Here is a 20,574-nt window from a genome sequence, read left to right on the forward strand (position 1 = left end):
GATTATTACCTAGCAATAAAACAGGAATCCTCAAGACCATCCTGAAAACACTTCTGTCTTCATCGATAGACAGGGGAGAAGGCTCTCTGAATGCCAACTGGTAATTGTGGAAGGGTAGGGTAGTGTTAGAAAATTACTATTTTTGCAATCATCATAGAAAATATTGGTTTGGGGAAAAATCATCAACAGATTCTAATTCTAGTGGGAGAATTTGATGAGTAAAATATTTGCAGTTTCTGAGTATCTTCTCACAAACTGCTTATTAGGTAAAATAGGTATAATATTAGAAACTACAATGTAGGGGAAAAAAATCAGACACCACCTTGTCCTGATGATCAAAACCTGATATAAATAGGAACAAACACCATGAACTTCCTGACACACTGCCTCTGATAAAAACCTATCACAGTACTCCAGTCAGTAATACACAAGATAGAGAATGAATAACTTAGATTTAAACGTAAGCCAACATAACACAAACCCAAATTGAGAAATATGTTCTAAAAATTAACTAGCCTATAGCTTTCAATATGCTGAAGTCATAAAAGACAAAGGAAAGGGAACTTTCAGATTAAAGGAGATTAAAAATCTTGATAGCTAAATGCAATGTGGTCTAATGCTGAAAACTGCAATGAAAGGTGATTGAAATGACTGACCAAAATAGAATACAGCTAAAGGTCTTAAGTATCATATCAACATAAACGCTTCAATTTAATAACTATATAAAACCATATATGTGTGTGTATAGGAATACCATGGTTTGTTAAAAACAGGTATTAAAGTTTTAATATACAAAGTATGGTTTTGCATTTTTTTTCACTCAGGAAAAATAAGCATTATATACATATGATGCACATAAATACGTAGCTACAGAGAAAAAATGGAAAAGGGGCAAAATTTAAAAATTAGTAAATATGGGCAAGATATATGAAGAAGTTCTTAATACTATTTTTGCAAATTTCCTGTAATTTTAAATTTCAATAAATCAGTAAGAAATATCATTTTTATTTTTAATTATATGAGAGCAATTTTACAATGCCATAAACTTTTACCATTAATAATCAATACTGTAAACTCTCATGTGCAAGTAGTTTAAGACACAAAGATAAGGAAATTCAAAAGTCAAAGAAGCCAAATGAATATAAAAGGGAAGCAGGGCCTCCCTGGTGGCGCAAGGGGTTAGGATGCAAACTATTAAGCTATCCACACTGCTGCATGAGTTCGATCCCCGGGCCAGGGAACTACCCACGTGGTGCAGCAGACCTGTCCTGGCTTGCCCGCTGCTCCCCGCAGCAGTGTATTTCAGTTAACCTGCCTGTTCTGCTCCCCACTCTGTCTCTGGTGAATCCTCACCCCCCCACACACACACCCCTCTGGCCCGTACCCCAGTCCTTATATGCATAAATAAATATTTTTTAAAAAAGGAAGTAAACATTCACTAGCATGAAAAACAAATATGCAATCAGTCTATAAAATAACCAATCTACAAAAAAAAAAACACAAAACTTCCTTAGAAAACCTAAAATGCAAAAATATTAAATAAAGGAAATTAAAGACCAACTACATATACAACAGCTGCCTAAAAAATTGGTAGTTACTGGGCCTCCCCGGTGGCGCAGCGGTTGAGCGCTGGGTTGCGAAGCTGCCTGCAGCCTCTGCAGTGCCGGTTCGATCCCCGGCCACCGGAGGAGGGTCCCACATGGCGCACAGACCTTTTCTGCCGCCCGCTGCTCCCCTCAGCAGCGTACTTCGGTCCTTCTGCCTGCTCTGTGCCCCGCTCTGGCTCTGGTGAATTCTCTCACCCTCCCGCGCTTCTGACTGTACCCAGTACTTGTATAAATAAATAAATAAGTAAAAATAAATCTTAAAAAAAAAAAAAAATTGCTAGTTATCTAACTTAGCACATCATCATTCTTAGTAGCAGAAATCCCAAAGTTATGGTCACCCAGTAGAAGACTGCACAACACAAACTCCCTGCAGTTAAGTGGGGCTACTAGCTTAAGTTCCAACAAAAGAGACCTAAGGAGAAATGTTAGGTATTACTTCCCAGAATGTTGTACAATGGGGACCGATTCAGCTAAGAGGGACTCCCTTTTTTGGCCCTCTGGTTTTCCCTTAAATTTGCAGCTGTTAGGAGAATAAGACAAGGAAACTACTCAAAATACATGATTGCACAAGTTCTTTTACCAAAAAGTCCAGTATTTCCCCCCCCCAATATTCCTAAGGTTATTTTAAATCAATATTTTTAATAATGTGACCAAAAACAAACCAAAAAAACCCATGCCTGTTTAATAGAAGACAAGAAATTCATTTTTAAATTGTTTTCTCAATTTAAATTTTTAGTAACTAGTAATTTTCAATAGTTCACACCTGCTTATCAGTTCTATATGACCAAAATGTTATAATTCTGTTCCTGTGGATTAATTTACAAAAATGACTCTAACACTTCAAGATCACCATTATCACTCAACCTTTACATTACATATGCCTGAATCCCATGCCATATCCTGTGGTAAAGCTACACTCAAGCTTATCTTGAGGGTTTTAATGGCTTACCTTTGTTCTTGAGATAAAATGACTAACATCTGATTTCTACCTACCTCTCCAACTTCTTAAAATCATTCTCTCTCTATTCTGTATCCCATCACTAACTTCCTTCAATCTGTGAATGTGCCATGCTTTCTCCCTACCTGCAAAACATGTTAATCTCCAGCCCACCTTCTTCCCTAGCATGCAACTATTCTACTCATTCTCTCAAGTTGTGCTTTTCTTTTTTTTTTTTTTAGATCTCCTCACGTATAAGACAACTAGCACAGTGTCTGGCACTTGTTTAAAATAAGCTAGTATGAGTGTATGGTTTTATTCACAATTGTGCCCTCTACTTTCTCGTACTGTATCTGACAGACAACGAAAATATATTTGTGAATTAATAAATGGTATTAGGTAGTACAGCTTCCAAGGAGATAGTTCTGTTTGGTTTTACTCAAAAGCACCATAAGCCAACACATTTTCTCATATTCTCCTACTGATTTCTGTACCTCTACTTTTCTTCTTTTGGGTTTATTTTTCCTCCAAGTTATCTAATTTAAAATTGTTTGGGGGGGAAATAATTTTAAGAAGCAGTTTCTTTTGAAGGATTAGAAAATCTGGAAACACTAGGTCCACTTCCCCAAATGGTCAAATTCTCCAAGTAACCCTGGTTCCTTTCAATAATGCGTATGATCTCGAACTCACCAGTCAACTCCCTGAAACAAATGTCTTATACATGGGCAACTTTCATTTATATTTTAGCTAAGATAAAATTCATATCATAAAGTTCTTCATAGCTTTCAAAATATTTTCACAGGTTATCCCATTTCATCTTTACTACAAAATACCCTTAGTGGCTTTTCAAAGAGGCAACCCTTCCAAGGACCAGATTTAAGGAGTCTTAATTCCATTCCACAGCCAAATACTAAGTTCCAAATCCCAGTTCCAGCCTCCTCTCCTAAGGGCCAGTGTCTCTCCAAGTATCTCCTGTGCTGCATGCTTACTTAGAACACACTGCTCCTTTACTGCACCAGCTTTGAGTTCCCTTTTGAAGTGAAAAGAACACTTCAATACAGCAACACTAAAGAAAAATAAAAAAGGACTGTTCGTGTGTCTTTGAATACTGTCTGCAATTAGACAACCTGTATCAAAAATTTAGAGTGATGGTTTCTCATTAGTTCGTTTATTTCTTTTGTCAATACATAAAGATTTTCACTCTAGTGTATCATTTCCCTACTTTTTCTTTCCTAAATGACAGTAGTATTTTAGATGAATTAGACTCCAGGAAGGTGGATGAGAGGTGCTATAAGATCACTGATGGAAAGTAAACTGATTTTCCACAAAAATATTATAAGAGGACTGTGTACCCAACAAAGAATAATTACATACACAAACAACTGTATTTACTATCCTAAAGAACAAGCATACTACATTAAATTCTAACATTACGCCTTGCTCACTTCCCCCTTAACCACTACTTGTGTCAAAGCCACAAAAGGATCTCTTTGGAGGAGTGTCTGAAAGAATTTTTTTGACAGAAACAAGTGGGGGAAATTCAGGGTTAACATGATGGTGTTCTGAAGTGCAACCCTAAATTATCTCCTTTCCAGCCATTCTCATTGCAATTGTATTTATATCCATAAACCCAGTGAGTCTCAGGAAGTCTCATCTAAATTTTTTGTCATATAAACATACTTACAGATCACTATGAATTTTAAAAGAGATGTAAACCATGCAGTACAACACATGGTAAAGTTCAATATTGATAACAATTAGAAATAAAAAACTATTCATCTTTCTCCTGAGTTCAAGATCAGAATCATTACTTCAAAGTTTGATTTAGGTATTTTTCAGAAGATCATAACTGCAAGCATAGTTAATGTTTGTGAATAAAACTTGAGACTATACTATTTGTATATATTAGTATACAAACTGTTTAACAAAAAAGGGGAGATATAAGGATTACTAACTGATGCTACGTGGCAGACTGGGCTCTCATTTAATCCCATGATTTTCATATAAAAATAAACTGAGGTTCAGACAAGTCTAAGTGAAGAAACAAATAACAATACCACGGTTGCAAACATAGAAATTACAAATACCTATGAACAACTTAAAGGAAATTCAAATAATTAAAATAACTAATTTCTTAGGATAAGGAGTAATTTTAAAATGGTACTTTATTGTTATGGCAGAAAAAGCTATTATTCATTGTTTACTTGCCCCTCCTTACCCACCCAGTATCCATTTTCTTTGTTAGCCATTGGGTATTACATAACTATTCCTCCAGTTTTTACTGGCACAGATTAGATTTCCCAGTATCTCTTTCAAGTAGATATGGCCATGTGAACAGTTTTGGGCAAAAGGATACGGTTAGAAGTGATCTGGGATTTCAATGTCATAGCCTTAAAAATAAAGAGGCTTGCCTTAAAATCCTCCTCATTCCCACCTTCTTCCTGATAGCTGGAAGTAGCAGCAACTGAAGCAATAGAAGTCATATGTTAAGGAACACAAAACTGTCCCATTAGCCAGAGTGCCTCAACAACCTCAAAGGATAAAGCCCATGAACTTGAGAGCAAAAAAGAAATATATTTGAGTTCCTGTGTTTTGGGGTCTCTAACATAGCATCTTAACTGTTTCTCCAATATGCTATAATATTTTTTGTGCAATAAATGCATTTTTGAAAGGACTGATTTTGTACATATATAATTTGTATCCAACTGCTTGTTTATTTTTTAAGATTTATTTATTTATGCATACAAGAGCTGGAGTGTAGGTCAGAGATGGGGGGGGGGGGCGTGTGTGAAAATATTAACCAGACAGAGTGGGGAGCAGAACAGGCAGACTGAAATACACTGCTGAGGGAAGCAATGGATGAGTCAGGAGAGGTCTGCTGCGCCATGTGGGTCACCTTCCTGGCCAGAGATGGAACCTGTGCTGCAGTGGCTGCGGATAGCTTCATAGTTCTGTGTCTTAACCCCTTGCGCCACCAGGGAGGCCCCAACTGCTTATTAACAAGTACTGAGCAAGGATTTCTACTAGGGACAAAATTTCACAGGAAAAAGAAACACTTTAAACAATCAAAGATACTAAAGATGGATCATTTCATGATTGAGGGACTATAGGTAGAAGCAGAGGTAAAGCTTTTTTTAAAGATTTTTAAAGAGTTCAGTACATGCTATTACATGCTTATTAGGTAAAATAGGTATATTAGAAACTACAATGAAGGAGTCCTCTGAATCAACTAATAAAAATTTCCGCTCTTTAAATTGTTCAAAAATACATTTTATGTAACCTTCTCCAATGTCCCCCACAAATGACATTGTTCTAGTCCTTGTGTTCACAACATTTTGTTAATGCGCTATTAATAATCCCCTCACAATACTTACAGTTGTTTTTTAACATGTATTCTCCTAACTAGGTTCTGGAATTATTTAAGTGGGACCTTTAATTTAGTTATTTTTGTAGACCATTATCCACTTCAACAAGTCTAGAGCAGCAATCTGGAAATTAGTAGGTACTGAGTAAATAATTAAAATTTAAAAAATGAATTAGTCGTCAAAGGCAATGGCTTTCAGGCCTCCCCAGTGGCGCAGTGGGTTGAGCACAGCGCTGTGAAGCTGTCCACAGACTCTGCAGCGCCGGTTCGATTCCTGAATGGCCAGGGAGATTCCCACATGGCACAGCAGACCTCTCCTGTCATGCCCCCTGCTCCCCTCAGCAGTGTATTTCAGTCGTCTGCCTGTTCCGCTCCCCACTGTCTCTGGTGAATCCTCTCACCCTCCCATGCCTCTGGCCTATACCCCAGCTCTTGTATAAAAATAAATCAATCTTAAAAAAAAAAAAAAAAAGGCAATGGCTTTCAAACTTTTGGGACAAAACATATATAATACATTTTACATCGTGATACAGTGTACAAACACACACACAGAGGTACAGGGGAATTAAGCAACTAAAGGTCTGATGAAATATTACTCTACAGAAGGAACACTATTTTCTATTCTAGTTCACATTATTCTTTCTCACTAAAAAATTTTAATTATGATCCCCCAACATGCTGCAACTCACTTATTTAAAATATATTATCCTAGAATAAGTCCTTTAGAAAATGAGGATGGGTTTGGGTTAGATGATAACTAAAATCAAATCTACCTTTAAATTCTATAAAATTACAGTGCACTAAAATTTGTTATCTACTTTATCTTTTACTATGAGAAAATAAGCATCAAATATTTGAGATAATTCAGAAATATCTTTCGACCTGTCTGGTTCTGAACACCAGTTACTGCTATTACTTTGCTATGCACTAAATCAATGGTTTCTTTTTTTTTTTTTTTAAGATTTATTTATTTATATAAGAACCAGGGTACAGGCCAGATGTGTGGGAGGGTGAGAGTTATCACCAGAGACAGAGCAGGAAACAGAATAGGCAGACTGAGTGAAATACACTGCTGAGGGGTACAGCGGGCGAGACAAGAGAGGCCTGCTGCATCATGTGGGTCGAATCTGCACTGGGATCGAACCCGCACTGCAGAGGCGGCAGACAGCTCCACAGCGCTGTGCTCAACCACCTGCGCCACCAGGTAGGCCATAAATTGATGGTTTCTTTTAGCATTCTAACTCACCAATCCATAACAAAATTCTATTATAAAATAAACCCTTCTTAAAGTACAAGTACAGTATGATTCTATCACCTCATAATCTCTGAATGAATAAATGAGAATAAAACTGATAGATGCTAGGATGGGTAACATTTAGTGTGACTAATTTCAAAGACGGCTGTTTGGGTTAGTCATATTGAATCTAGGGTAAAGATAATAAACTCTAAGTTTCTCAAATAATTATTTGGGAATCAGATGCGAAGTAAGTCAGTGTATACATCTGAAGCCATTTAATAGTTTGAAATTTGCTATTCTATAATTTTTATGTAACAATTAGGGCAGGCTCCATCTTTTCCTTGTTAATATTATCTATCATGCAGAAATCTAACATATGTGGACATTATATACTGTATCAAAACAGTCAAATGGAAGGAATTAGAGACAGGATTTAGAGATTGGCTATGAAATGAACTATGTTGAAGCTAGATGATGTATACACGGCAACTCATTTTACTATTGTTGCTACTCTTGTATATGGTTGAAATTATCTGTAATAATTTTTAAGTTAACACAAATATCAACTTTTATAGTTCAATTTTAATGATATTACCTATCTTAAAGATTTGCCTTCTTAAAAAATCTTAAATTTTTATATACTTTCAAATTAATGAATACTGCAGCCAAAAAAAAAGGTTCCCAGCATTATATGCACTACTTTCTAACAAAAATTATTTGTAATGTGGCATTTCATTAGTCTGCATATACCCATGGAAATGTGCTATACCTAAGAATAAAATAATCCTGAAATAATCAACATAGTACATAGTATGACTAAAACAAATTACTGCACAATGGGATCACTTCTTTGATATACACACTAAAACAAATACTTTTAGTACTCATATATATATAGTTAACTGTAATTCTTATAAAACTTCCTTCTGATCACACCTTTTTTAACTGATATAATTTTTTTTAACTGATATAATTCAGGATTTAGTCACACAGAACTAAGAATATTGTAGTAAGTGAACAAAATGGCAATAATACCTCTCAAGCACACTAACAAAAATAGTCTTTTTGGAGGGAATTTAGGTATAACATCACTCTTCTCCAATGGCCCCAGTCCTCTACATAAAAACACTTCAGCGCAGTACTTAATTGCCTTCTAACATCATTTTTCCCTAGTATAAAAATTACTCTCTGCTTCTTCCCTAAGTCTGTCAAAATAAATCATAAGTCACACTAACTGAGGGTTTAAAGCACATAAAATTTAAGCTTATGTTGGTTTTAAATGATCTCCCCCTCAAAAAAAAAACAAAAAACAAACAAACAAACAAACAAAACCCAGAACTTTATTCTGATAATTGGGCTTGATTCCTGGAAATAAATCATTTGTCTTTTGATCAAACTTACCATTTTCCTACCTTTGTCCTGTCACAGACTATCCACACTTACCATATCCACCTGGTACTATAAATATTTTAGGCTTTAGAAAATAATTTTAGTATTTCATGGTTTCTACAACACATAGTAGTAGCTCAATCATGTGAAGTAATTATTTAGGATAAAGAGCTATATTTCTGAAAGCAACAACAGGAGTGATGCGAATTAATGGAATGGTTTACATTAACCAAAGAGGGCCTATTATTTTTGTGCCTTATGTTTCAGCTCTGAGAGACATGTAACTTTGGAATCCAAAAGTCTGTACTGTCAAGCCTGAACTTTGCATGTCTGTGTGTTTTAATCTCAATGATAACTTAGATCTCCAGTTAACTGATCCACACCAAGAAACTTTCAAATGCAGCTGACTTCTGACTAAGCAGACACCTCATATCACAGTGATAGTATACTTTTAATTACAAACATCAACCTTCTCAGTCGCTCATGAACAGAACTTGATTCTCAAGCAGTATTTCCCAGTCTCTCCTTAAAACCATTAGTTCTGATCAGTGCATTCACATGGTTAATATACTCCCCTGGGTACCTAAAAATGCATTCAACTATACTTCCTTTTTTTTAACTTTCTCCACTTAGGACTAAACCACAGAAAAACTCCAGCATAGAAAACCTTAGCAAAACACTAAATAGTATGTCCTTAGAATTTTTGAAAGACTTTCAACAGAGGTTTTTTTTAACTCTGCAAAACTGCAACACTAGGATGTCCAAAACATTTTCTTCATTAAAGGTTTTACACTTCTTTATTGGGGGACCATGTCTTTGTAAAAACCTTTCTCTCCATCACACTTCTGAATACATACCATTTGCTATTCTTTCTGTTTCACCAAACTATATCATTTTTCATCATTAAAATAGCAAAAGTTGGGCCTCCTTGGTGGCGCAGACAGTTGAGCGCAATGTTGTGAAGCTGTCCACAGCCTCTACAGCGCTGGTTCGATCCCCGCTGGCCGTGGAGCAACCCACATGGCAAGCAGACCTCTCCTGTCTTGCCCGCTGCTCCCCTCAGCAGTATATTTCATCAGTCTTCCTGTTCTGTTCCCTGCTCCGTCTCTAGTGAATCCTCTCACCCTCCCGCGCAACTAGCATGTACCCCAGCTCTCATATAAATAAATCTTAAAAAAAAAAAAATAGCAAAAGTTAAGGAGTTTCATTAAAATTTCCCACAAAGCCCATATACATTATTCCAATAATTTGCCTAATTCCTTTTTCTTCATGCGTACCTATAGGGGTCCATGAATTTGAGTATATTTATTTGATTGTGTGTTTAAACCTGGCTATTCCATTATCATCTCTGGATTATAATAATCTCTCTTCAGGTTTATTTTATAATTTTCAATATTGGCAAGATACTGTGAATAAGTTCATATATACACATATGAATTTAATATGCACACAAATCATCTGCATTTCTTAAAATGAAAATTCTGATGTATGAAATGCAAATTTTTTTATAAAGATTTATTTATTTATTTATACATACAGGCATTGGGTACAGTCAGAAGCGCGGGAGGGTGAGAGAATTCACCAGAGCCAGAGTGGGGAGCAGAGGGCGGCAGGAGAGGTCTGCGCGCCATGTGGGACCCTCCTCCGGTGGCCGGGGAGCAGCCGGGGATTGAACCGGCGCTGCAGAGGCTGCAGGCAGCTTCGCAACCCAGCGCTCAACCCACCGGGGAGGCCCTGAAATGCAAATTTAAAAACGAAACACTGTACTGAGGTACCAAGGATAGAATGCATACTGTAACAAATGAATCTAACTTTATTACAAATTCATGGTCTAACTACAAAGAACGGTGTGGAATGAAAAGATAATAGCTTGAGTAGCTCTGAAAAGCAGTATTCTGACTAGAAACTGTAAGGTAAAATATAATTGGATTGGTAAATTAAAAAAACAACAACAACACAGTATTGGGCCTCCCTGGTGGTGCAAGGGGTGAAAGCACCGCACTATGAAGCAATCCGCAGCCTGGGCAGCATGTGTTCGATCCCCAGCCAGCCAAGGAGCAACCTACATGGCAAGGCAGACATCTCCTGTCTCGTCAGCTGCTCCCCTCAGCAGTGTATTTTAGTCTGCCTGCCTCTTCTCTTCCCATTCTGTCTCTGGTGAATCCTCTCACCACCCCCACATCTCTGGCCTGCACCCCAGCTCTTATATACATAAATAAATAAATCTTAAACTTGTATATTGAGATTGAAGTGTATGGATGGTGAATTGGGGAGTTGGGGTTGGAGCAGGGACTCAGATTAGTCACTGCTGGAGATAGAAATTAAAAGAGCAAGAAAGGAAGGTTAGAATGAATGCTGTAGTAGAGGGCTGAAGTTGAAGACATCAATATAAACTCATGCTTATCTTAATACACATACAGATGGACAGAAACAACTACAGGTTTGGAAATAGACAAGATTTAATATATACACATATATTACCTAGCTCTATCTGCTTGGTCTACTGAGGGTCTAGATGCAGTGACAGCTTAGTAGCAACAAGCCTGGTTTCTAATATCCTTTTCCTTAACAAATAGAACCAGGGCTTTTTAAAGAAACAGCTGACTCTAGGGCAAAAGGATAGGTGTGCGGAAAAAGACAACAGAAGTCAGCTTGAGAGACCCCAATGGATAAGGAAGAAAAATGTGAGCAACAAAAGAAATAACTTAGTGGATTACATCCCAAAATATAAACTATGTAAACATAAGGACATGCTTAAGGGAATAAATGAGGGCAAAATAACTTCTTTATAAAGTAATTCTATTTAATACATAAATATACTCTCAAGAAGAGAGAGAACTTAATTTCTAGCTCAACCCCTACCCACTTAGAGTAAGGGATAGACACAGAGACTTGTTTCCAATACAGTATTTAGTATGGAATGAGAAAAACAGTAAGTTTACAGTGGAGAATCCTAGCAAATATTATCACAGCCAAGTGATTAAAGATAACATCAGGAATGTCATGTGGATATGACAGAATTAGGAAAGTACCGCACTTCTGATAATCTTTATAAAAATTGATAACCCCAGTTGATCCTAAAAATATCCATACGAATCCAAGTTGGAGGACTTTCTACAGGATAACTAAGACTACTAAGGAAAACAAGACTACTAAGGAAAACAAGGAAAGAATTAGAAACTCTCAACAGTCCAGAGAACACTTGGGAGACTTGACAATTAAATGCAACATGGTGCTCTGGACTGAATACTGGAACAGAAAGACATTAAAGGAAAAAAAAAAACAAAAACTATAAAATTCAAGTAAAGACTGGATTTTGGTTATTCACAAGAAAAAAAAATTTTTTTTAAATGGCTATAAACCTTGTTTCCCCTTCTGTTAACCATAATACTGCATACATCACAGGAGTTTTGTGAGGATATACTGTGAAAATTCATTAAATGTACAATGCACTATGTGTTCCATGCCTGGTTCAGTTAGAGTATGAATTCAGAAACTACTGATTGCCATAATTATTACTCTTAGAGAAATGAATTTTGCACAAACTTTTGCTGATAGGATCCAGGATATCATTATTTGTGGAATCCCAGAAAATAACAAGAACATGTAATCACATCAAAACAAAACCCAAAACACCTGACAAGGTGCTTATTGATACCAGGCAAATAGACTCATATACATTTGTATACATTTAATATCACTATGAATCACTTGGTAATCTTATTAAAATGAAGACTTTGATTTAGTTAGTCTGGGGTGAGCTGCAAAGTTGTACATTTCTGCCGAATTCCTAGGTGATGCCATTGCTGAGATCCAAGGACCACAACTGCAACTTTTCTACTTCTTTATATTTTCAAATTTTTCCACGTAAAAGTGTTATCCACCTACTAAGCACAAAGAAATGCTCTTATATTTAAACACAGAACTGTACAGATATAATCCACCAGCCTTCAAAACTACTTCAGCATTATAAAAAAGGGACAACTTCATTATCAAGTTTCTTTCTGTACAGCGAAAGAGTCCATAACCAAGACGAAGAGACACCCTATACATTGGGAGAAAATATTTGCACTCCACACAACTAATAGGGGACTTATATCAAAGATCTACAAAGAGCTTACACAACTCAACAAAAATAAAGAATTCAGTGAAAAAGTGGGCAGAAGAGCTAAAAAGAAACTTCTCCAAAGAAGAAATGCAGATGATCAACACACACAAGAAAAAATGTTAAACATCACTTATAATCAGGGAAATGCAAATCAAAACCACACCAGTAAGAATGGCCCACATTAAAACAACTAACAATAACAAATGCTGGTGAGGATCTGGAGAAAAAGGAACCCTTTTACATTGTTGGTGGGAATGTGAACTGGTCCAACTACTATGGAAAGCTGTGTGGAGGAGCCTCAAATTACTAAAAATGGATCTACCATAGGACCCAACAATTCCACTCCTAGGAATCTACCCAAAGGACACAAAAACATTAATTCAAAAAGAAAGCTGCACCATGTTCGTTGCAGCATTATTTACAATAGTTATTCTATGGAAACAACCTAAATGCCCAAAAACAGATGGCTGGATCAAGAAGATGTGGCATATATACACAACGGACTACTACTCAGCAATCAAAAAAGATAAATTCATGCCATTCACAGCAACATAGATGAAGCTGGAAGGAATAATGCTCACTGAAGTCAGAAGAAAAAAGAAAAAACAGCAGATGGTTTCACTTATAGGAGGAATACAGGGAAATCGAACAAGGGGTCAGGGAAAAAAAGGCAAATATTTGCAGGCAAACTCTAGAACTGAGAGATACTACAGGGGAGGGGGAAGGAAGGAGTCAAAAGGGGAGGGAAGAACACAAAAGAGACTACAGTGACAGTTCATGGGTAATTTGGGAGTGGGAATTTTATGAGAATTACACCTGAGGGGAAATAATCAAACATTATACAAAAATGAACAAAGTGAAGGGCCTCCCCTGGTGGCACAGCGGTTGAGCACTGGGCTGCGAGGCTGCCTGCAGCCTCTGCAGCGCTAGTTCGTTCCCCGGGCGCCGGCAAGGGTCCCACCAAAAAAAAAAAAAAAGAGAACAATGTGAAAATAAAATTAAAAAAAATAAATAGTAATGCCCTTGAAATTAAGTCACAGACAATTTTCTTAACCTTTCCTGTTGAAATCTAAATACAGTACTCAGACAACAATACTAAAATTATATGAAAATTTTAATTTGGTAAATTCTATTTGGAGAGAGTAAGCTATTACAAAGGTATTACAAAGGTTCCTACTTAACAATTTATTAAGTTTCCAAAGAAAAAGGAACTGGTACTATCATTAGATTCAGTAGTATACACAGATCTGAGAAATGAAAAATGGAATAAAAGACAAAGAAAGCACATATTGAACTGACAAACAACAACAATGAAAAAGATGTAAGAGCCATACTTTCTGCAGTTAGTAGCCTTATACAAAATTCAAGGCAGCTTCCTTCAGTCAGCAATTTCTAGCCATTCTGCTCTGATTTCACATTCTTGTACCCTTTAAAATACTTCTCAGTATAAACTTCTAAAACTTAAAAATGGACTTTTTCTAAAACTCTGAGATAATGTAAATGTACAATGTACAATAATGTAAATGTACAATAAATTACATTACATTATGTAAATGTAGATAATGTACAATAAAAAGCACAACTGTAACTGGCATTGCCTTTAAAAATTGTTCAAATTTATTTAGCAAAATAAACTGATTTTGATAGTAAGAAATCTTTCTGGTAACTGTATACTTAATTGCAATGTTTCCAAAAATGGTATGACATAATGATATGCAACAGGGCACTAACAGATATATGGTGAAAAACGTGGCCTGAGTTCAATTTAATTTTAAAGACCACACATTTCTAAAAAAAGGATTTTCATTTAGAACATTTCCATTGATCCCATCTCCTACTCACTGTACACCACCACTACTTCCCCCAAACAGCAAAAGTTGAGATCCAAAAATTCTCAAAATATAAAACATGAAGCCAAGGAAATTGATATGCAAAACCTCCTTTAAGCAAACAGAGTGTTCTATTTACTTAATATATGTATGTATTAAGACATGTTAATATAGTAAGTCAAACATTGTTACTACTATAAAAAGCACAATTAAGTATTCTAAGAATCATGTCAACAAAGCTCAGTTGTCAGCTATAGATAAATTACACACAGTTCAGACTATTATAGCCTATCATCAACAATTTCTCCCAATTATTACTTGTGCTAACTTAAGAGTTTTTCAAAAACGTAACATAGGAAGACTAATGAAAGTGATTCAAGTAAAATCTCAAATATGTATAGATTACTGAAAATTATATAACCATATTCTTCTGAATATTAAGCAGATGTCAATCATCTAAAAATTAGCATCATGTGACTATATATTACTGACCTTTACCCATAAATCTATTTGTGCAGTAAATCATCCTAAGAAAAAAGATCTAATCAGGACTGAAAAACTTGGTTGCAAATCATCAACACACACAACTAGAAACTGATGCATTACAATCTTCCAACAGCATCTTTACAAAGTTTAACTTCAGTTAGATAATAAACTTTATGCTGAGCTGAAACTGTTGTACAGGTGCATCCTGACCCACATTTCTTAGTAAATAGTTTCAAATTGTCAGTTACAGGACAGCCAAAGAGACATTTTCCTGTGCATTATTCTTCCTTTCAGTCAATGGATATAGAGAACTTTCCACATGGAAAGCATTAAAAAAAAAAAAAAAAAGGCATTTTTATTAGAAAGCTACTTGTAACAACCAAAAATGCCAAGTGACTTCTTGCTTAATGCTATTTCATAAACTCTCACAAAGGAATAAAAAAATATGAAGCAAAAATGTATTTTAAAATTCTAGCCAGTACAAATAAAATTTAACTTAAAACGCTTTACAATGTATATTTATTTTAGAAGCAAAGCATTATTTCTCCTTTCATCACTCCCTATTAATATCATTTATGGGAATGTTTGTTTCTTAGAAGAAAATCCCTACCTATATCTATAAAGTTTACTCCATCACTCTTTTTAAGTGCTTCATTTTCTAACCAGTATTTTTTTCTGAAACCCTCCTAACTGCCAAAACGTGCCTATTTCTTGTCCATTATATTTCTCCATAGTACAATATGTTACATAAAACATGATAACAAGCAAATATTGAGTGCTCATTATTTCAGGAACTATTTTTAGCTCCTTTCATGTAGGTTCTCACTTGATTCTTCCCTCTAAATACAGTAATCCAGGTTTAAGTGTAAAAATCATAACCTCAAACATTAAATAATTTGTCCTAATTCACACAGCTAGTAAGAAGTGTGGCTGGGATTAGTTTATCAGACCGACTATAATCTATATTCCTGATCTCTCTACGTATAGGTGTATGAAACTACATGGATTGTATTATTAATGTGCAAAAAACTCAAAATTAAGGACTCCAAAGAACTTAAAGAGTCTTTGTATTTGAATAGATTTCTTATGTTAAAATAGCTTCAGATGGGTTACTGCTGTTGTCTATATCCTCTGTGCAAAGAACTTTTATTTGCCCAAGTAAGAACTCATTCATAAATAATTAAAATTCAAATTTGAAAAAGCAATAGGGAAAAAAGGAGATGCAGCAATACTTTAATAATGTCCTAATCAGCACGGCCACCTACCACATGTTACTACTGAGCATCTAAAATGTATCTAGTACATAAAGAAGTACTGAATTTTGAGTACCTTGTGGCTAGCTTATATAGCCACAAATGGCTAGTGGCTATTATACTGGACATTATAGGTATAAAAGCCAAAAATGCCAAAAAAGATGACTAAGGAAACTTGTGTTGCCTTTATTTGAAATACACCAACAGCCAAATTGATTTAGATGTCTTTTTTTTTAACTTGTTCTTCAATTATTAACCCAAACAATATAAAGTCCCAGACAGATTTAAGTAAGCTGAAATTTCTATATTTAAATTCTTTATGCACGTCAATGGAAAAATAATTAAAATGTGCATCATCAACAAAGCTTTAAATATTTGAAAACTTTTCACTGTCCGCACAGCTAGGATGAAGAATATGAAAACACTGCTGCTATTAGGAAAACTAAAAAAAGAATCAAGTTTGCAATTCTATTCACAATCTATATGTGATAATAAAGTGCTTACCTTGATTCTCCACTACTGTTTCTAACACTTTCTTCATCACTGTGTCCATTCATTGTAAATATCAAGAAGTTTTAAAATAAAAATATAAATCTTCCCAGTTTAAAAGATGAATATAAATACTGTCTCCTCCTTAAATATCAAAAATTCACAGATGAATTTTCTTCTGCATTCACAGGTTCCCTGGCACCCTTTTTGATTCACCTAAAAAAATATATTAAGAAAGTAAGAAATTTTCATGCAGAGAAAAAGACAAGTTTATTTTAGAACTTGCACAAATCTACCAAAGCTAGTTAGATTGTAGATGTTAAGAAAGGGGTTGAAGTCTTTTACTTAAAATACCAAGGTATTAACTACATTCCTGGCAACTTACTAAAATTTAACACACCACTGCTTATTTTTGAGAGAAGAAATTAAAATATTTGTGGTGTGATAAAACTTTTAGACGCTAACTGCAACTGTGTAGCAATATAGATAAATGTTATAAACAAAAACTACCATACAATGGTATAATGTAACATATACATACATCCCAAAGAAACAAATGGAGTCTTCATAGATTCTCGGTGAAACAAATGAAGTAAGGGGAAAGATTACCTTTTCTCAAGCCCTAATTCCTAACTTCCTATCAAGAACGTCATATACTTGAGTGAGGGAAAGTTTCGAAAATGCTCACAGGAGACCAAGAGGAAAATAAAAGGGTTTCATATACAATTTTAGCAAAAACGGTACAGGTCAAAATACACGTTCTTTCCCAGGTAAACTCACAGTGAAGTGATGAGGTTAAATAACATTTAGTTTGGACCTGAAAAGATTCCTTTTTTTTTTTTTTCCCCAATGGTAATAGAATATAGACTATTATGTTTTTTTCAAGTAAGGGCTCCGGGCAAAAATCAAGGACCAAAACAAAACATTTCCATCTTTCAAGATTTCAGCACTGCACTGGAGAGTCACCTACAAGCCATCCACGAATAAACAAAGGAGATCTCTGGCAGGGGAGGGAGAGGAAGAAGCGGGGGAAGACGTCAGATCCTTCCCCAGCCAGAAAGTACCGAGACAGCGACTGAGAGCAGAGCTGTCCTCCAACATCAGCAAGAGAATTCACTCCTACTATTATTTCCATTCCACAAAAGGGGGGCTAGGGGGGGGAGAACATGCTGCTGCCAACTCAGTCACCGCGTACGCTGCACCTGAGCAGGGATTTTAAGCCTCCAAAGACGATCCACGGTCCAGCAGACTCTTTACAAGAACTGGTTCTCCGAAAACTACTGCACGCAATATTTATAACTAATGTTAAATATTAATTCCAACTGCCCCAAGAGCTTTACCATTTAACAATGAAGTATTTAAAAGCGGGGCGCGCTAGCAAACTGCCTCTTTCCTGAACGTCTCTCTTCCTTGAAAGTTCATTCCTCTTTTCGTTCTTTCTTTTTCACCTTCCTTCGGCCTCTCAAAATGGCTTTCTCAGTACACTGGAACTTCCTTTTCACCCCTCATTTTAATCCTCCTCCGAGTTCGGGTCCTCTGAGCGCCTTTCCGCAACGGTGAGCTCCAAGCGCACGCACCTCTCCCCCGCCTGCCTTTCACGCGTCTCAACAATGCCTCGTCCCCAAGCCGTGCAACTTCCACGAGCCTCCCCTGGCAGGACCAGCTTGTTTGCAGTTGCTCCGCTCCCACTAAGTTTCCGAAGCGGTCCTCGAAAGGAGGCTGGAAACCTTCCTCCTCCCTCATCAGTTCACCGCAGCTTTGCTCCAATCAGCCTCCTACTTGGACGCAGCACCAACCCCCCCTTCCTCCCCGAGTCTCCCAGGGCCTCCATCCCGGTCCCGAAGTCTCTCTTCCCGCCTCAAACTTCCCGCAGACCCGCCCCGCGCCCTCCCGGGCTCGCCCGGGCCGCCGCCCCCTCCCCCTCCCCACGTGCTGGCAGCCCGAGGCGCGGCGGGACCGGCGCCCCGGCCGGGGAGAGCCCGCCGCCGGCGCCCGGAGCGCTCCTCCCGCGGCCGCGCCGGGCCCACGCCGAGGAGGCCCGGGCTCGGCCGCCCGGCCGCCCACCCGTCCGGCGCGAGGCTGCGGCCAGGGCGGCCTGCGCGCCCCGCTCACACGCCCCCTGCGCGCCCGGCCCGTCCGCCGCGCCGGCCCTCGCCGCGCTGCCCCGGCCTGCGCCCGGCGCTCGGCCGCTGGGCCGCCGCCCGGGCACCGCGCCGCCCCCGCCCTCCGCCCGGCCGGCCCCGGCCTCCCCGCCACATCCTGACCCGCCGGCCGCCCCCTTCCTTACCCGCGGGCTCGCAGGCGTCGTGGGGCGGAGGGGGCCGGCTCGGGTCGGCGGCCTCCCCGCGCCCGGGCCCGCGGTCGCCGCCGCCGCCGAGTCGTCCGGCTCCAGGCGTCGCGGGGGAAGCAGGCGTCCGTGAGGGGGAGGGGACGGGGAAGGACGCGGAGGGGAAGGGGAAGCCCCGGACAACGCGCGATCCCCCACGGAGCGGAGCCAACAATCAATTCATTATTGAAGCACCAACGGCGAGAGCAGCGAGAGCGAGAAGTAACCAGCCGTCGTCGTCGCCGCCGCCGCCGCCGCGCGCACGCTCCCGCTCCCGCCGCTTATCGGCCGCCGGGAGCCGCCATGACGCGGAAAGGGAGAGCGCAACCGTCTCAGTCGTAGCCGCCTCGCCGCCGCCGCCACCGAGGTCGCGGTCGCCTCCGCCTCCCGCGCGACGTAAGCTCCTCTGCTCGCTCCCCTTCCCCACTGTGCGCGAAGCGGGCGGGCGGGCGAGCGGGCGCGCGCACGGCGAACCCCTCTCGCGGGCTCCCGGGCGGTGGGCGGGGCCACGTTTTGGAGCCTGGGGGCGGCAGGAGAAAGCGATTGGCGTGGAGGCGGGGCGGAGAGCGAGGGTGCGCGCGCGCGCACTGATGGGAGCGCGCACGCAGGCCGCGCGGAGGCCGCCGGACTCTGGCCGCGGTAGTGGCCTGCAGTTCCACGCTCGGGCGCCCTCCCTGAGCGGCCCGGAGTTGAATTCCGGGAAGTGGGAGCTGCAGGCTCGCTGCGTGCGGGTGTGGAGGCAGCTGTCACGCGGGACGGCTGCACGGGAACCTCACGGCGGAGAAACTGAGACGGGATCGCGGAGAGGGGTGGGGGTGGGAGCGGGAGATGCCGACGACTTTGCCGGGCGCCGGGAGCCGGCGGGCGGGTCGCGCTGGGGAGGCGCGGGGACGGGGCGTGCGTGCGGTCCGGTCGCCCGGGCCTCTTCCGCGTCGCCCGCGGGTCCCGGGCCCTGCCTGAGCGCCCGTCCGGAGGGCAGGGGAGGGGGCTGCTCCGTCACCCCGGGCAGCCGGGGAACCCAACTGTTGGGCAACTGTGGGCGCCTCCCGCCGCCTCGCGCGCCTTGGCGACCTGCAGCTGCGGCCCCCGGGCCTGAGGTCCGGCCCGGGCGGGGCTCCCGAGACGCCGGGAGAAAGTGGAGACCGCGCTGTCTACTTCCTGTGACGATTACTCACTTTGTGCAGCCGCTGCCCGGTGCAGAAAACAACTTTTAGAAGCATTTTCAGGCCCTCCCCGGAGGGCGGGGTGAGGGCGCGGCGCGGAGCGCAGCAAATAAGTCACTCGAGGGACGTTGGTAACTGTCTCCGTTTAACATGCTGCAATTTAGTTGACGGTTTCTTTCATAACTGTTACTGCAGACCTCGGCTACAACTTTTCAGGGGTGTCTTAAGGAAACACTGTCTTCTCAAGCCTGAGGGTGTCCCTCTTCACTCGTTCAAAATACTTTTTTTTTTTTAAGTTAATTCTCTTAACACTTAATGAAACAACCCCCCCGCCCGCCACAGATGAGTCTTGAATAATTAGAAGTTAATTTTAAAACTGTCCTAAT

The 20,574-nt window shown here is 39.8% G+C and overlaps 1 protein-coding gene across 3 annotated transcripts in view; it reads right to left on the reverse strand.

Moving 5' to 3' along the window:
- CHD1 (chromodomain helicase DNA binding protein 1) overlaps positions 1-19,464 on the reverse strand; it is an 85,386-nt gene extending 65,922 nt beyond the window's left edge. For 2 of the 3 annotated variants that reach the window (XM_054688277.1, XM_054688276.1), the window contains exons 1-2: positions 18,987-19,464; positions 16,715-16,915 (exon numbers count right to left, since the gene is read on the reverse strand). In XM_054688277.1, coding sequence (XP_054544252.1) covers positions 16,715-16,767 — 53 coding nt within the window. In that variant the 5' untranslated portion in view covers positions 16,768-16,915; positions 18,987-19,464. Of the gene's footprint in view, positions 1-16,714; positions 16,916-18,039; positions 18,537-18,986 lie in introns of those variants that run through there. The other variant, XM_037530372.2, reaches the window with a different exon arrangement.
- Positions 19,465-20,574: the final 1,110 nt, after the last annotated feature.

Source organism: Talpa occidentalis, unplaced genomic scaffold (assembly GCF_014898055.3).
Source record: "Talpa occidentalis isolate TD23 unplaced genomic scaffold, MPIMG_talOcc4v2.1 talOcc4.6, whole genome shotgun sequence".
NCBI lineage: Eukaryota > Metazoa > Chordata > Mammalia > Eulipotyphla > Talpidae > Talpa > Talpa occidentalis.